Here is a 16,146-nt window from a genome sequence, read left to right on the forward strand (position 1 = left end):
ACAGTAAATGGAACCTAACCTCCCTGCACCATATGCATCTTGGTGATAAGTTGGAATGTGCCATGTGACCCACACAATTTAAATCAGGCAGTGATTTGTGTGACTCTAAGTGAGTTTGGAGGACTCAGCTAAGTGTAATGGATGTCAGGCCCAGCTGCAAATCACCTGGCAGGAAGAACTTTGTGTTCTTCCTTATCATCCCCGAAGACTGTGGGCTCCTGGGTGCATGAGGAAGGGGCTCAGATCAATGCCTGATTCTCAGAGGCACCCCCCTGTGCCTCCATTCGCCCATTGGTGAAGTTTTCACTATGGCACCAATCTAGAGAACCCCGTTTCCAAGTGCCCTAATATACTCACCCACTTTGAGCGGACCTATTCTAACCTGGTGCCTGGATCACCTGCTGCCCACCTTAGTTCAGAAATCTTACTGTAGCAGGAGTGATGGACAGTCCCTTTCATAGCAGAGTTTTAAGGCACTTCACAAATGGACCTTTGTGGGCTGCATAAGTAAAGTTTTTTTAAAAAAATTAATTAATTAACTTATTTTTTTGGCTGTGTTGGGTCTTCGTTTCTGTGCGAGGGCTTTCTCCAGTTGTGGCAAGCGGGGGCCACTCTTCATCGCGGTGCACGGGCCTCTCACTATCGCGGCCTCTCTTGTTGCGGAGCACAGGCTCCAGACGCGCAGGCTCAGTAGTTGTGGCTCACGGGCCCAGTTGCTCTGCGGCATGTGGGATCTTCCCGGACCAGGGCTCGAACCCGTGTTCCCTGCATTGGCAGGCAGATTCTCAACCACTGCGCCACCAGGGAAGCCCCAAGTTTTTTTGAAATTCTTAGTCTGACATCTCAAATAACCTTGTCATTCTAGTGTATTTTACAGTGTACCATAAAAACGAAATCAAAGAAGTAAAGTTAAATTAATGTAATAACTGTTAGCATCCAGAATACAATGGGAAGCATAAGGATGCTCATCAAAGCAATTTTTTTGTAATAGAAAAAAATCAGATAATAGCTAATGCCCAGAAAGAAGCAGATAGGTACATTATGGTATATCCATACAATGGAATATTATGCAGGCATTAAATATATCTCTAAGGACTATTTATTAACATGGGGAAGTTTAATGATGTGAAATTAATTGAAAAATCAAGGCGGCCAAATTGTATAAATGGTATTTCTCAACATGTCTAGAAGGAAGAAAATACTACAAAACATTGTAGCAGTTGTTGAGTGGTGGAAATATGGAGAGTTTTAATTCTTTTTATATTTTTCAAGTTTTCCACAGCAAGCCCATATTACTTTAATAATCAGGAAGATAAACAAAAGCTGCTTGAGTAGTTTTGTTACAACATTTGCTGCAGGAGTCTATGTTCAAGTCACCTTAAATCTAACAGGTCTGGAAATGAGCTCCTGCTTCCTCCCCAAGTCTGTTTCTCCTGAAGCCTTCTCCTTCTCAGTTAAAGGCAGCTCCAGGCTTCCAATTGCTTAGGCTAAATATCTGAAGTTATCCTCGACTCCTTTCTCTCTCTCAGATCTCACCTTTCATCTACTGGTCAACCCAGCAAGCCCTACCTTCAGAAAATATCCAGCATGTGACCAGCTTCTTACCACCTCCTCTGCTACCCAACCTGGTCCAAGCCATCATCCTCTCTTGCTGGGATTATGGCAGCATCCTGTTCTCACAGTTTCTACCCCTGCCTTCCTTGTGTCAGTTTTCCACACAGCAGCCAAAGCTGTTACAATGTGATTTGGATCAGTCATTCCCCTGCCCAGAGCCCTCAGTGGCTCTTAAGTAAAAGGCCCTAAGTGATGGCTCCCCTGCCACCTCTCTTGCCCCAGTACTCACTCGCTATTTTCAATGCTCTGCCAGGCTACATTGCCCTCCCTATTGTTCCTCTCCTACCCTGGGGTATTTGCAGTGACTTTTGCTTTTGCTTTGCAGGAATGCCTTTTTTTTTTTTTTCAAAATCCCATGGTCAGCCCTTTTACTTCACTCAAGTCTTTCCTCAAATATAATTTTTTCCTGAGGCCTTTTCTGGTCACTCCACCAACACACACACATACATTCACATAGATACATCCTTACCTCCTTCCTTGCTTTAATTTTCCCTATTTAGCACTTACCTCCATCTAACATATACTGTGCAGATTTGTCTGTTGCCTTTCTTCCCTCACTTGTATGTAAGCTCTGTGAGGGCAGGGATATTTGTTTAAAATTTTCACAGCTGAATCCCCAACCCCTAGAACATAGTACATAGTAGTTAGTAGTTAGTCAAATAACTACTTTGAGTCCCTACCATTGACAGGTGTGTGATAATTATCCTGGTGACTTTTCTGAGTCTCTTTGCTACTCAATTTGCCCACCTAGATTGAACCTGTTGGTATGTTGATATGTTTCTTCTGGATTGCTTTTCTCTTTTCAACTAAATCAGTAATTCTAGATGAATTGGAAAAGTCCATTTCTTCCCTAATATTAAGTTCAGGGTCCTAATAAATTATCTTAATTAATAAATTATCTTAATTATCTAAATTAAATTGCTTTCATTTCCTGACTTAACCACTATATATTGAGCTACTATAGTATTCCAGGGACTTCTGGGGAGTGGGGTTAAAATGAAGAAGACACATGGATTCTGCTGTTACTGAGTTTACCGTCTAATAGACAGGCATAATTAAATAATAAATTAAAGTGCAACACAACTACTGTTGGTTTGGTATAAATATATTTCAGAGGTATTCCCACACTCAGCAGTTATGCACAATATCTGGATTTTCTGTTTTCCCAGAGAAACTTGTTTGGATAGATGGAACTTACTAATTTACACATTTCTCCCCCCGCCCTGTTTCTCTTTTTGTTTTTCAGCCTTTACAACTGGACTGTAAGCTTTGTGCCATAGTGTCAAACTCAGGTCAGATGGTTGGCCAGAAGGTGGGGAACGAGATAGACCAGTCTTCCTGCATTTGGAGAATGAACAATGCCCCCACCAAGGGCTATGAAGAAGATGTTGGCCGCATGACAATGATTCGAGTTGTATCCCATACCAGCGTTCCTCTTTTGCTGAAAAACCCTGATTATTTTTTCAAGGAAGCAAATGCTACTGTTTATGTTATTTGGGGCCCTTTCCGCAATATGAGGAAAGACGGCAATGGCATTGTTTACAACATGTTGAAAAAGACTGTTGACATCTATCCCAATGCCCAGATTTACGTGACCACAGAGAAGCGCATGAGTTACTGTGATGGAGTGTTTAAGAAGGAAACCGGGAAAGACAGGTGAGTCCTCTGAGAAGCAGCCTTATTGTCTTTTATGGTAAATCTTTGCTGAGTTCTTTTGCCAGCTATCAAATGAACAGAGTAACTTTTCAAACTGATTGTTATATGTTTTTGACTATTATGATTACTTGATGAGCCGGCAGCTAGGCCCCATTTATTCCACCTACCCCACCTTCTGTTCTCTCCCTTTTGATTGGCTTGAGGCTCCAAAAAAACACTGGCTGCTTCCCCAAGATATCTTTAGATTTCTTCTTATTTAGCTCAATTTGCTATTGAATAAATTGGATTTTAGCCGAAAGAAGTCTACACATTTCTGTTTTAAAATAGAAATGTGAGAGAACTTTAGGACCTAAACTCCTTTGGAAGCTGTGGCAAAAATTTACTGAGAGCATGAAACAGAACAAGCTATTGATTCTCTAATAAGGTTGCATAGCTTCTTGCCTGCAAATAGGTCCTACGATCGTGAACACCATAACTTAGCATTTAACATGTTAAGCGGAATACCATGTTGAAATTATGCATTCCTTAAAATCATTAACAGTGGATTCTTGAAGAGAAATGAGATATACATACTGTTCACTCAATGATCTAAAAACCAATTTGCATTTTTTTCATTACATCCGGTTTTCTGCAGCATTCTGTAAACCACCTTTCCCAACGCCTGCCTGTCTTATTCTTCTCCTACTCCTTACTTTTCCTGCTTCCTCCCCTTGCTCCCTCTTCCTCCTCCTCTTCTCCCGTATAACTATTGCTCACCACTTTTTCTCCCTCTTTAGAAAGGTAACCAGTATGTGAGAGAGAAGTAGAATTATAAATCAGTTTACCTTAGTTCATATATCTAGTTCTAATAAAGAACTGCTGAAGGAAAATATTGAAACTGATTGCTGAAAGTTTGAATTACTGTGAATTTTGCCTTTTTGTGTAATACCATGGATAAATTGAGCATTGACTATAATTCCAATATTAACATTCTGATTTCCTCAAAATATCTGTCTTTTATTCTTCCTTATTATCAAATTTAAACTTTCAACTATATTGCAGTGTGTGCTTGAGAAGGGGAGTTTCTGATGTCTCTGGGTATAATTTAAATGTTGATAATTATTTTAAAATCTTATCTGGCTCAACTCTCCTACTGATAAGGTAGGTGGAATTTAGTGTTTTCTACTTCTGAGCACCAAAAATGCATAGCTTCTAATGAAATGCAAGACAAATAGCCATGATAGTGGCCCCTTCCACTTTAGCGTTAGCAAGAAGAATCCCAGTGTTAGGATTTGAATCAGTGTAGCATAAACAGTCCAAAGAGACAGGCACTAGGGATAAAAGGAGTAGGTATGTGCTTCAAAGAAATACTCTCACATGTAGCACCATTCTATATAAATACGACCATTCTCAAGTGGCTTTGGAAATTTCTGGTCTCTCACTAGCCCAGAGCAGTGCAGTTAATTAGGTATATTTGGTTTTTCATTAGTAACATTTAGCCCTCAGGGTATGCCCTAGTCATAACTATAAGCCCTAGAATAATTCTGGGGTATCAGAGAAGAGCTCAGCTTGCTGTCTGTCCCCATGTGTTTATATCATGCTTGCTTTGCTGTGAGCTTTCAGTGAGACAGCACTGTCACAGATGTGTTGATTGTACAACAAGCACTGGAAGAGAATAGCTTTGGGAGATTCATTTTCCTACTGGCTGTGATGAGGAAAGCTGTTTGTATAGTGGGAAGAAGCACACTCGGTAAAATTAATTTGCAGGTATCATTCAGTTGGGAGAGTTACCAAAATAAAAGTAGAAAAAACAAGTCAAAATGATTTTATGATGCTTTCTTGCTGTTTTCTTCCCCAAGTCTAATCCTGTCTGGTGCTTCACTGAATACTGCAACCAGACCAAAGAAGACATCTATGCTAGAAACGAGCAGAACGGATGGTTTTGGTAAAATCTGGTTGGATGACAAAAGGTCGACCAAAACGACCTCAAGGGCAGCAATCTCCACAGTGATTTAAATCTGTACCCTAAATTTAGCTGTGTGGATTTTATTGTTAAAGATTTCCCATAGTGACCTGATGTTCACTGCCAGATTTCAAAGAAGGATATTTTTTAGCTTTTTGCGAAGGAAAATGCCAGACTTATAGGGAGACTAATGCTGTAATGAACTGCTGTATACCACAGCTCAGATTGAATAATTATTAACTCATAGCCAATCTTGTTCTATCTATACCCCTGTACACTTTCTCCCTCCCCAAGGATTATTTTGAAGCAAATGCCAGACATCATATTATTTTATTCATAAATATTTCAGCATGTATCTCTAAAAGATAAGGATTCTTAAAAATAAACACAATGCCATTGTCCTACAGAAAAATCAGCATACTTTCTTAATAACAATATATATTTAGTCTGTTTTCAAATTTCTCCAATGATCTCATTAATATTTTTAACAGTTAATTGAATCGGGATTAGTGTTAAGGTCTGTGCATGTTCAAATCAGGATTAGCGTAAGGGCTTTACAAATAATTGATACGTCTCCTATATTTCTCTTAACACATGGCTTCTTCTCTCCCACTCTCTCCCTTTATTATTGAAAAAAACCTAGTCATTTGTCCACAATCTAGATTGTGTTGATTGCACCCCCATGATACTTCTACTTTGGTATCTCTATATTGAGGATTTATTGGATTCGGGTCTAATTTTTAAAAAAAATTTATAAAGACTATTAGGAGATACTTCTATCAGAATGAAGACCGTCAAGTTTTCTGTCTCTTTATGTTAGCATTCATTAATGATCATTGTCTAGATCGAATAGTTCATTAGAGATTACAGAATGGTGATATTTCATCATTTCTTTTTCATTTATTAACTGATATACCTTATAAAGAGAAACTTGGTCTCATTAAGCATTTGGTTACCATGAGGTAGAAGACAGTACCAATTCTTTCTCTTTATTAGTTATTTTTTTTTCTTGAAATTTATTTTATTTATTTTTTTATACAGCAGGTTCTTATTAGTCATCCATTTTATACACTTCAGTGTATACATGTCAATCCCAATCTCCCAATTCATCACACCACCCCCACCCCCTGCCACTTTCCCCCCTTGGTGTCCATATGTTTGTTCTCTACATCTGTGTCTCAATTTCTGCTCTGCAAACCGGTTCATCTGTACCATTTTTCTAAATTCCACATATATGTGTTAATATACGATATTTGCTTTTCTCTTTCTGACTTACTTCACTCTGTATGACAGTCTCTAGATGCATCCACGTCTCTACAAATGACCCAACTTCATTCCTTTTTATGGCTGAGTAATATTCCATTGTATATGTACCACATCTTCTTTATTCATTCGTCTGTTGATGGGCATGTAGGTTGCTTCCATGACCTGGCTATTGTAATAGTGCTGCAATGAACATTGGGGTGCATGTGTATTTTTGAATTATTGTTTACTCTGGGTATATGCCCAGTAGTGGGATTGCTGGGTCATAGGGTAGCTCTATTTTTAGTTTTTTAAGGAACCTCCATAATGTTCTGCATAGTGGTTGTATCAATTTACATTCCCACCAACAGTGCAAGAGGGTTCCCTTTTCTCCACACCCTCTCTAGCATTTGTTATTTGTAGACTTTCTGATGATGCCCATTCTAACTGGTGGGAGGTGATACCTCATTGTAGTTTTGATTTGCATTTCTCTAATAATTAATGATGTTGAGCAGCTTTTCATGTGCTGTCTTCTTTGGAGAAATGTCTATTTAGGTCTTCTGCCCATTTTTGGATTTGCTTGTTTGTTTTTTTAATATTGAGCTGCATGAGCTGTTTATATATTCTGGAGATTAATCCTTTGTCCGTTGATTTGTTTGCAAATACTTTCTCCCATTTTGAGGGTTGTCTTTTCATCTTGTTTATGGTTTTCTTTGCTGTGCAAAAGCTTTGAAGTTTCATTAGGTCCCATTTGTTTATTTTTGTTTTCATTTCCATTACTCTAGGAGGTGGATCAAAAAAGACCTTGCTGTGATTTATGTCAAAGAGTGTTCTTCCTATGTTTTCCTCTAAGAGTTTTATAGTGTCCGGTCTTACATTTAGGTCTCTAATCCATTTTGAGTTTATTTCTGTGTATGGTGTTAGGGAGTGTTCTAATTTCATTCTTTTACATGTAGCTGTCCAGTTTTCCCAGCACCACTTATTGAAGAGGCTGTCTTTTCTCCATTGTATATCCTTGCCTCCTTTGTCATAGATTAGTTGACCATAGGTGCGTGGGTTTATCTCTGGGCTTTCTATCTTCTTCCATTGATCTATATTTCTGTTTTTGTGCCAGTACCATATTGTCTTGATTACTGTAGCTTTGTAGAATAGTCTGAAGTCAGGGAGTCTGATTCCTCCAGGTCCGTTTTTTCCCCTCAAGACTGCTTTGGCTATTCAGGGTCTTTTGTGTCTCCATACAAATTTTAAGATTTTTTGTTCTAGTTCTGTAAAAAATGCCATTGGTAATTTGATATGGATTGCATTGAATCTGTAGATTGCTTTGCGTAGTATAGTCATTTTCACAATGTTGATTCTTCCAATCCAAGAAGATGGTATATCTCTTGATCTGTTGGTATCATCTTTAATTTCTTTCATCAGTGTCTTATAGTTTTCTGCATACAGGTCTTTTGTCTCCCTAGGTAGGTTTATTCCTAGGTATTTTATTCTTTTTGTTGCAATGGTAAATGGGAGTGTTTCCTTAATTTCTCTTTCAGATTTTTCATCATTAGTGTATAGGAATGCAAGAAATTTCTGTGCATTAATTTTGTATCCTGCAACTTTACCAGACTCATTGGTTAGCTCTAGTCGTTTTCTGGTGGCATCTTTAGGATTCTCTATGTATAGTATCATGTCATCTGCAAACAGTGACAGTTTTAGTTCTTCTTTTCCAATTTGTATTCCTTTTATTTCTTTTTCTTCTCCGATTGCCATGGCTAGGACTTCCAAAAGTATGTTGAATAATAGTGGTGAGAGTGGATATCCTTGTCTTGTTCCTGATCTTAGAGAAAATGCTTTCAGTTTTTCACCATTGAGAATGATGTTTGCTGTGGATTTGCTGTATATAGCCTTTATTATGTTGAGGTAGGTCACCTCTATGCCCATTTTCTGGAGAGTTTTTATCATAAATGGGTGTTGAATTTTGTCAAAAGCTTTTTCTGCATCTATTGAGATGATCATATGGTTTTTATTCTTCAATTTGTTAATATGGTGTATCACATTGATTGATTTGCGTATATTGAAGAATCCTTGCATCACTGGGATAAATCCCACTTGATCACGGCGTATGGCCCTTTTAATGTGCTGTTGGATTCTGTTTGCTAGTATTTTGTTGAGGATTTTTGTATCTATATTCCTCAGTGATATTTTTCTGTAATTTTCTTTTCTCGTAGTATCTTTGTCTGGTTTTGGTATCAGGGTGATGGTGGCCTCATAGAATGAATTTGGGGTGTTAGCTCCTCTCTAAATGTTTGATAGAATTCACCTGTGAAGCCATGTGTTCCTGGACTTTTGTTTGTTGGAAGATTTTTAATCACAGCTTCAATTTCACTACTTGTGATTGGTTTGTTCATATTTTCTATTTCTTCCTGGTTCAGTTTTGGAAGGTTATACCTTTCTACGAATTTGTCCATTTCTTCCAGGTTGTCCATTTTATTGGCATAGAGTTGCTTGTAGTAGTCTCTTAGGATGCTTTGTATTTCTGCGGTGTCTGTTGTAACTTCTTTTTCATTTCTAATTTTATTGATTTGAGTACTCTCCCACTTTTTCTTTATGAGTCTGGCTAATGGTTTATCAATTTTGTTTATCTTCTCAAAGAACCAACTTATAGTTTTATTGATCTTTGCTATTGTTTTCTTTGTTTCTATTTCATTTATTTCTGCTCTGATCTTTATGATTTCTTTCCTTCTGCTAACTTTGGGTTTTCTTTGTTCTTCTTTCTCTGCTTCCTTTAGGTGTAACGTTAGATTGTTTATTTGAGATTTTTCTTGTTTCTTGAGGTAGGCTTGTATAGGTATAAACTTCCCTCTTAGAACTGCTTTTGCTGCATCCCATAGGTTTTGGGTCGTCGTGTTTTCATTGTCATTTGTCTCTAGGTATTTTTTTATTTCCTCTTTGATTTCTTCAGTGATCTCTTGGTAATTTAGTAATGTATTGTTTAGCCTCCATGTGTTTGAGTTTTTTACGTTTTTTCCCCTGTAATTGACTTCTAATCTCATAGCGTTGTGGTCAGAAAAGATGTTTGATATGATTTCAATTTTCTTAAATTTACTGAGCCTTGATTTGTGACCCAAGATGTGATCTATCCTGGAGAATGTTCCGTGCGCACTTGAGAAGAAAGTGTAGTCTGCTGTTTTTGGATGGAATGTTCTTTAAATATCAATTAAATCTATCTGGTCTACTGTGTCATTTAAAACTTGTGTTTCCTTATTAATTTTCTGTTTGGATGATCTGTCCATTGGTGTAAGTGAGGTGTTAAAGTCCGCCACTATTATTGTGTTACTGTCAATTTCCTCTTTTATAGCTGTTAGCAGTTGCCTTATGTATTGAGGTGCTCCTATGTTGGGTGCATATATATTTATACTTGTTATATCTCCTTCTTGGATTGATCCCTTGATGATTCTGTAGTGTCCTTCCTTTTCTCTTGTAATATTCTTTATTTTAAAGTCTATTTTATCTGATATGAGTATTGCTACTCCAGCTTTCTTTTGATTTCCATTTGCATGGAATATCTTTTTCTATCCCCTCACTTTCAGTCTGTATGTGTCCCTAGGTCTGAAGTGAGTCTCTTGTAGACAGCATATATATGGGTCTTGTTTTTGTATCCATTCAGCAAGCCTGTGTCTTTTGGTTGGAGCATTTAATCCATTCACGTTTAAGGTGATTATCGATATGTATGTTCCTTTTACCATTTTCTTAATTGTTTTGGGTTTGTTTTTGTAGGTCCTTTTCTTCTGTTGTTTCCCACTTAGAGAAGTTCCTTTAGCATTTGTTGTAGAGCCAGTTTGGTGATGCTGAATTCTCTTAGCTTTTGTTTGTCTGTAAAGCTTTTGATTTCTCCATCAAATCTGAATGAGATTTTTGCTGGGTAGAGTAATCTTGGTTGTAGGTTCTTCCCTTTCATCACTTTAAGTATATCATGCCACTCCCTTCTGGCTTGTAGAGTTTCTGCTGAGAAATCAGCTGTTAACTTTATGGGAGTTCCCTTGTATGTTATTTGTCATTTTTCCCTTGCTGCTTTCAATAATTTTTCTTTGCCTTTAATTTTTGCCAATTTAATTACTATGTGTCTCGGCATGTTTCTCCTTGGGTTTATCCTGTATGGGACTCGCTGTGCTTCCTGGACTTGGGTGGCTATTTCCTTTCCCATGTTAGGGAAATTTTTGACTATAATCTCTTCAAATATTTTCTCGGGTCCTTTCTCTCTTCTCCTTCTGGGACCTCTATAATGCGAATGTTGTTGCGTTTAATGTTGTCCCAGAGGTCTCTTAGGCTGTCTTCATTTCTTTTCTTTCTTTTTTCTTTATTCTGTTGCATGGCAGTGAATTCCACCATTCTGTCTTCCAGGTCACTTATCCGTTCTTCTGCCTCAGTTATTCTGCTATTGATTCCTTCTAGTGTATTTTTCATTTCAGTTGTTGTATTGTTCATCTCTGTTTATTTGTTCTTTAATTCTTCTAGATCTTTGTTAAACATTTCTTGCATCTTCTCGATCTTTGCCTCCATTCTTTTTCTGAGTCCTGTATCATCTTCACTATCATTATTCTGAATTCTTTTTCTGGAAGGTTGCCTCTCTCCACTTCATTTAGTTATTTTTCTGGGGTTTTATCTTGTTTCTTCATCTGGTACATAGCCCTCTGCCTTTTCATCTTGTCTGTCTTTCTGTGAATATGGTTTTTGTTCCACAGGCTGCAGGATTGTAGTTCTTCTTGCTTCTGCTGTCTGCCCTCTGGTGAATGAGTGTATCTAAGAGGCTTGTGCAAGTTTCCTGATGGCAGGGACTGGTGGTGGGCAGAGCTGGCTGTTGCTCTGGTGGGCAGAGCTCAGTAAAACTTTAATCTGCTTGTCTGCAGATGGGTGAGGCTGGGTCCCCTCCCTGTTCGTTGTTTGGCCTGAGGCAACCCAACACTGGAGCCTACCGGGCCTCTTTGGTGGGGCTAATGGTGGACTCTGGGAGTGCTCACACCAAGGAATACTTACCAGAACCTCTGCTGCCAGTGTCCTTGTCCCCACGGTGAGACAGAGCCACCCCCAGCCTCTGCAGGAGACACTCCAACACTAGCAGGTAGGTGTGGTTCAGTCTCTATGGGGTCACTGCTCCTTCTCCTGGGTCCTGATGTGCACACTACTTTGTGTGTGCCCTCCAAGAGTGGAGTCTCTGTTTCCCCCAGTCCCGTTGAAGTCCTGCAATCAAATTCTGTTAGCCTTCAAAGTCTGATTCTCTAGGAATTCCTCCTCCTGTTGCTGGACCCCCAGGTTCAGAGGCCTAACATGGGGCTCTGAACCTTCACTCCAGTGGGTGGACTTCTGTGGTATAAGTGTTCTCCAGTTTGTGAGTCACCCACCCAGCAGTTGTGGGATTTGATTTTATGGTGATTGCACCCCTCCTACTGTCTCATTGTGGCCTCTCCTTTGTCTTTGGATGTGGGGTATCTTTTTTGGTGAGTTCCAGTGTCTTCCTGTCGATGATTGTTCAGCAGTTAGGTGTGATTCCAGTGTTCTCACAAGAGGGAGTGATAGCATGTCCTTCTGATCTGCCATCTTGAACCAATCTCCTCTTTATTAGTTTTAAGGCATTCATGCCCTATCATTCTCCAAAAGTGACCAGTAAATTTATTATTTTCAGTATTTACATATTGACTTATGTACTTAAACATATTTGAAATATTTTAATTCATTCCAATTGTGTTCTTATGCTTAACTGTCCTATTTTGAGCTGTGGGAACCTCTTCAGACTGGAATTTGAGTCCTTTTGACATGTCTTTAGTAGTCTTGTAAAACAAAGTCTTATAAATCTTCTTTGCTTCCTGGTATTATAGGATGTTTCAGGCTCTTCTTGTACATATCCTGATGCAAACGTGGATTCAGACTTTTTTTTCCAAAGAACTTTTGTCTTTTTAGTATTGAAGAGAGCATAATCTTGGCACTACACGTGCTCATTACTACTGGATTGGTCTTTGTTTCATGGTCTTTTCATTGGACAGAGCTAGTATATAAACAAAATATGCTGTATATATTGTTTAAAGATAAAATCGTTTTGAGTTCAAACTGAAACTTTCAATACAAATTCAGGTCTACCAGGTTTTTATCTTACCTCATCTATCTTACATCTGTTCTTCTTTCTGCCATGCTGACAATCACAGGTCCTAGAGACACCAATGTAAATACTCATCTGCTTTATCCCACAGCATACACACAACACTTTTAGAATAAAAATAACAGCACAACCAGAATATGATTACTGTAAACATTTTAAGATTATTTTGCATCAAAGAAGGTGTTTTATGCAAGCATTTGTGTAGGTACATGCTCACAAAGTGTGTGTTGGTTATATCCTAACAAATGTTTTAAATATTTTTCTCCTAAGTAAATAGGAGGAAGTTAAGTGGTATACATCACTGCAGGCATGAAAGGGTGAGGAAAAAGCAAGGTCCATATAATTTCACTTTTGTGTAAACTATTTTGGTTGATTTGCCTGCACTTCCTGGAGGCAAGTGCTAATTTTTGTCATCAGGTTTTTTTTTTTTTAACATCTTTATTGGAGTATAATTGCTTTACAATGGTGTGTTAGTTTCTGCTTTATAACAAAGTGAATCAGTTATACATATACATATGTCCCCATATCTCTTCTCTCTTGCATCTCCCTCCCTCCCACCCTCCCTATCCCACACCTCTAGGTGGTTACAAACCACTGAGCTGATCTCCCTGTGCTATGTGGCTGCTTCCCACTAGCTATCTATTTTACATTTGGTAGTGTATATATATATCCATGCCACTCTCTCACTTTGTCCCAGCTTACCCTTCCCCCTCCCCATATCCTCAAGTCCATTGTCTAGTAGGTCTGCATCTTTATTCCCGTCTTGCCCCTAGGTTCTTCATGACCTTTTTTTTTAGATTCCATATATATGTGTTAGCATAACGGTATTTGTTTTTCTCTTTCTGACTTACTTCACTCTGTATGACAGTCTCTGGGTCCATCTACCTCACTACAAATAACTCAGTTTCATTCCTTTTTATGGCTGAGTAATATTCCATTGTATATATGTGCCACATCTTCTTTATCCATTCATCTGTTGACGGTTTTTAATGGAGAAGTTATATCACCATTATGATGTAGAATTTATAGAATTAAAAAAATATTGTTCCTAGTAGTTAGAGTTATTCATGATAGGAAAATGATTAAATTAAGTTCTTCAAAGAAAAATTTGCCTCTCAACTTGATTCTTCAAATTGTCAAAATCATTTTTAAAAAATATTAGCCCCTCCTCCATTCAAGGCGGGTATCTTTTCATTTTTCCAGTGGTTTTAATTTTTATCTTAAGGAATTCCTTATTGAGAAAACATGAAGTAATAAAAGAAAATGTACCTTGTTAAATTTCTTAGAATGAGTTTAGATCAACTCATATGCATATTGGAATACTTTTTCAAACCAAATGAAATTTAATTTGCTTTCTTATCAGTTACTGACTAAAATTATTTGGCTTGTCAGTTAGAAACGGTGACCTGGTGGGAAAGGCTGAGAGAACAGAGAGAGAGACTGCTTGCCCTTTCTCTGTTCATCTTCTGGGGCTCAGTTTTCTTTGGAATTCTAGATCATTTGGGCAGTGGTCACCTTTATATTTTTACTTACCAAATATTTTTCTGGGAAACAGCTACCTTCAACAAACCAGAGACCTTTGGAATTAAAGGTCTCGTAGTCAAAATAATCTGGACCAAAATGGATCTCTTTTCCCCCTTTGATTGATTGGTGTGCATACATAATACTAGCTTGCTGACATTTCCACATTTGCATTAATACATTTTAAGACTGAAATACCCTAGAGGCGCTGTAGGGCTGACAGTGGCACATGGTACTGCATTCAACATTTGCAGAACGTGATTATGTGCCTGGCCATGTACAGATGTAAAATGAATGTTAACTCTCTTGGAGAAGCAACAAAGCCTGTGTGAGGTGTTCTGCTTACCTATGGGCGTGTAGGCAGTTGCAGCTTGCATCCCACTTTAGAAATACATTGGCCAATGCAGGCACATTATTTAATTAAGTAATAATCCCATTAAAACTGCAAAGCTAATTCAGGGCTGATAAAGGGCCCTGAGCTCCCCTAAATAGGTCTTCATTAGCAGGCACAAATGTGGCTCTGCCTTCAGGGATGGATGAAATTAATGAAAGCTAGCAGCAAATAGATCAATATTTCAAGACGTTACTGCTTCAGGTGCAGAGGATGTGAAGGGAAGGAGTTACTTTTAAGGATCATTTAGGAAACAGGGTACACAAAAGTCAGTTTCAGAAGACACTGTCAAAATGGGAAACTGATTGGTAAATATCAAGATGGCTACATGGCTAATCTTTGCCTGCATGCTCCATCCATTCCCACTCAGTCCTACAGAGAGAAAAAGAAATCAGTGATGTGTTGTTTCTCACAGCCTTGCGTTGGAGTCGGTTTTGTCATCTGGTGTGGGTTTTAAGTGCAACCCAGGTTTCGCTGTTTTAGCTTTGGCCATTTTGAAAGTTTCTTGTGCTTCTGTGTGATCGATTTTAGGGATTAAATTGGCTCACATCCCTTAGGTTTACAAACCCTTAGTATTTTCTGGAGTGGAAAGAGGTTTCAAGCCTCCCCCCTGAGAATTTAGAAACTCTCTGAGAATCCCCTCTGTTGGGACACAAGGCAGGCAAACTGCCTCAACAAATGCAGTACAGTGAGAGGGAGGGGCAAAAGCAAAAACTGGAAGATGTGCTAGCCCGAGCGCCAGCCAAGACGCACAGACACGTGCCTAGTTCACCCAAAGAAGTCCTGTTACTCTACCTGGACTCCGAAAACAAAGATATCTAGTTATTTCTAACTTGGAATAAATAGGTACTAACCTTAGGAAAACCTGGACCAAGAGAAAATAGGCAAAGTAGAAAAATTCTTGGATTGAGAGACAGAACCCAGTATTAAAAACAGTATTTTCTTTTTTTTTCTTTTTGAAGACAGTCTTTGCAAATATAGCATCTCAGCACTTTTTCAGGAGCAACGTTGACACATCTCTGTTAAAATGAATTAATCTTCCCAGCCCAGCTGATGTATTTGGCAGGAACAATGAGTTCACACAGCAGTCACGGGCAGACCCATAGGACTTCAGAGTCAAAAAGCATAATAAGGCATCCAGGGCTGTGTTTTCATGCTAACAAGCATTGGGAGATAGTTGACTTCCTTTTTCCCATTATTCATCATGGCATGTAGTGACCTACATTAGGCCTCCTCTGTAATACACACAGTCTGGAAATTAAAAATTCACTAAAAAGAGGGAAGAACCTATTTTAATAATGGAAAGATGGAAGGGATGTTTTTAATTTATCAATATATCAGTACTGACCTCTCTTTTGTTTAAAATTACACACATTTGCACAAGGGCACGTGCACGCATGCACTGGATGAAACTAATTTGACAAGACAGCTTAGTTTAGGAATAAAACAAGCGAAACATCTTTAATTCAGTGACTATATTTTTAAAAGGAAGACTATTCAGACTACTGGTAGTTGTAGAAATCAAGACTTGCAACCAGTCTACTTCAGAAAATGATGTTCTCCTGGGCCTTAGGATATGACTTGACAGAATGGCTAGATACATAGCCAGATTATGCTGTATAGAAAGAAGTCCCAATAGACATTTAT

The 16,146-nt window shown here is 38.4% G+C and overlaps 1 protein-coding gene across 3 annotated transcripts in view; it reads left to right on the plus strand.

Annotated features, from left to right (window-relative positions):
* Positions 1-16,146, plus strand: part of ST6GALNAC3 (ST6 N-acetylgalactosaminide alpha-2,6-sialyltransferase 3) — a 550,540-nt gene that overhangs the window by 328,223 nt on the left and 206,171 nt on the right. For 2 of the 3 annotated variants that reach the window (XM_068538027.1, XM_068538029.1), the window contains exon 3: positions 2,861-3,270. In XM_068538027.1, the coding sequence (XP_068394128.1) occupies positions 2,861-3,270 (410 nt within the window). Of the gene's footprint in view, positions 1-2,860; positions 3,271-5,108; positions 5,286-16,146 lie in introns of those variants that run through there. The other variant, XM_068538028.1, reaches the window with a different exon arrangement.

This window comes from Eschrichtius robustus, chromosome 3 (assembly GCF_028021215.1).
Source record: "Eschrichtius robustus isolate mEscRob2 chromosome 3, mEscRob2.pri, whole genome shotgun sequence".
In the NCBI taxonomy this organism is placed as follows: domain Eukaryota; kingdom Metazoa; phylum Chordata; class Mammalia; order Artiodactyla; family Eschrichtiidae; genus Eschrichtius; species Eschrichtius robustus.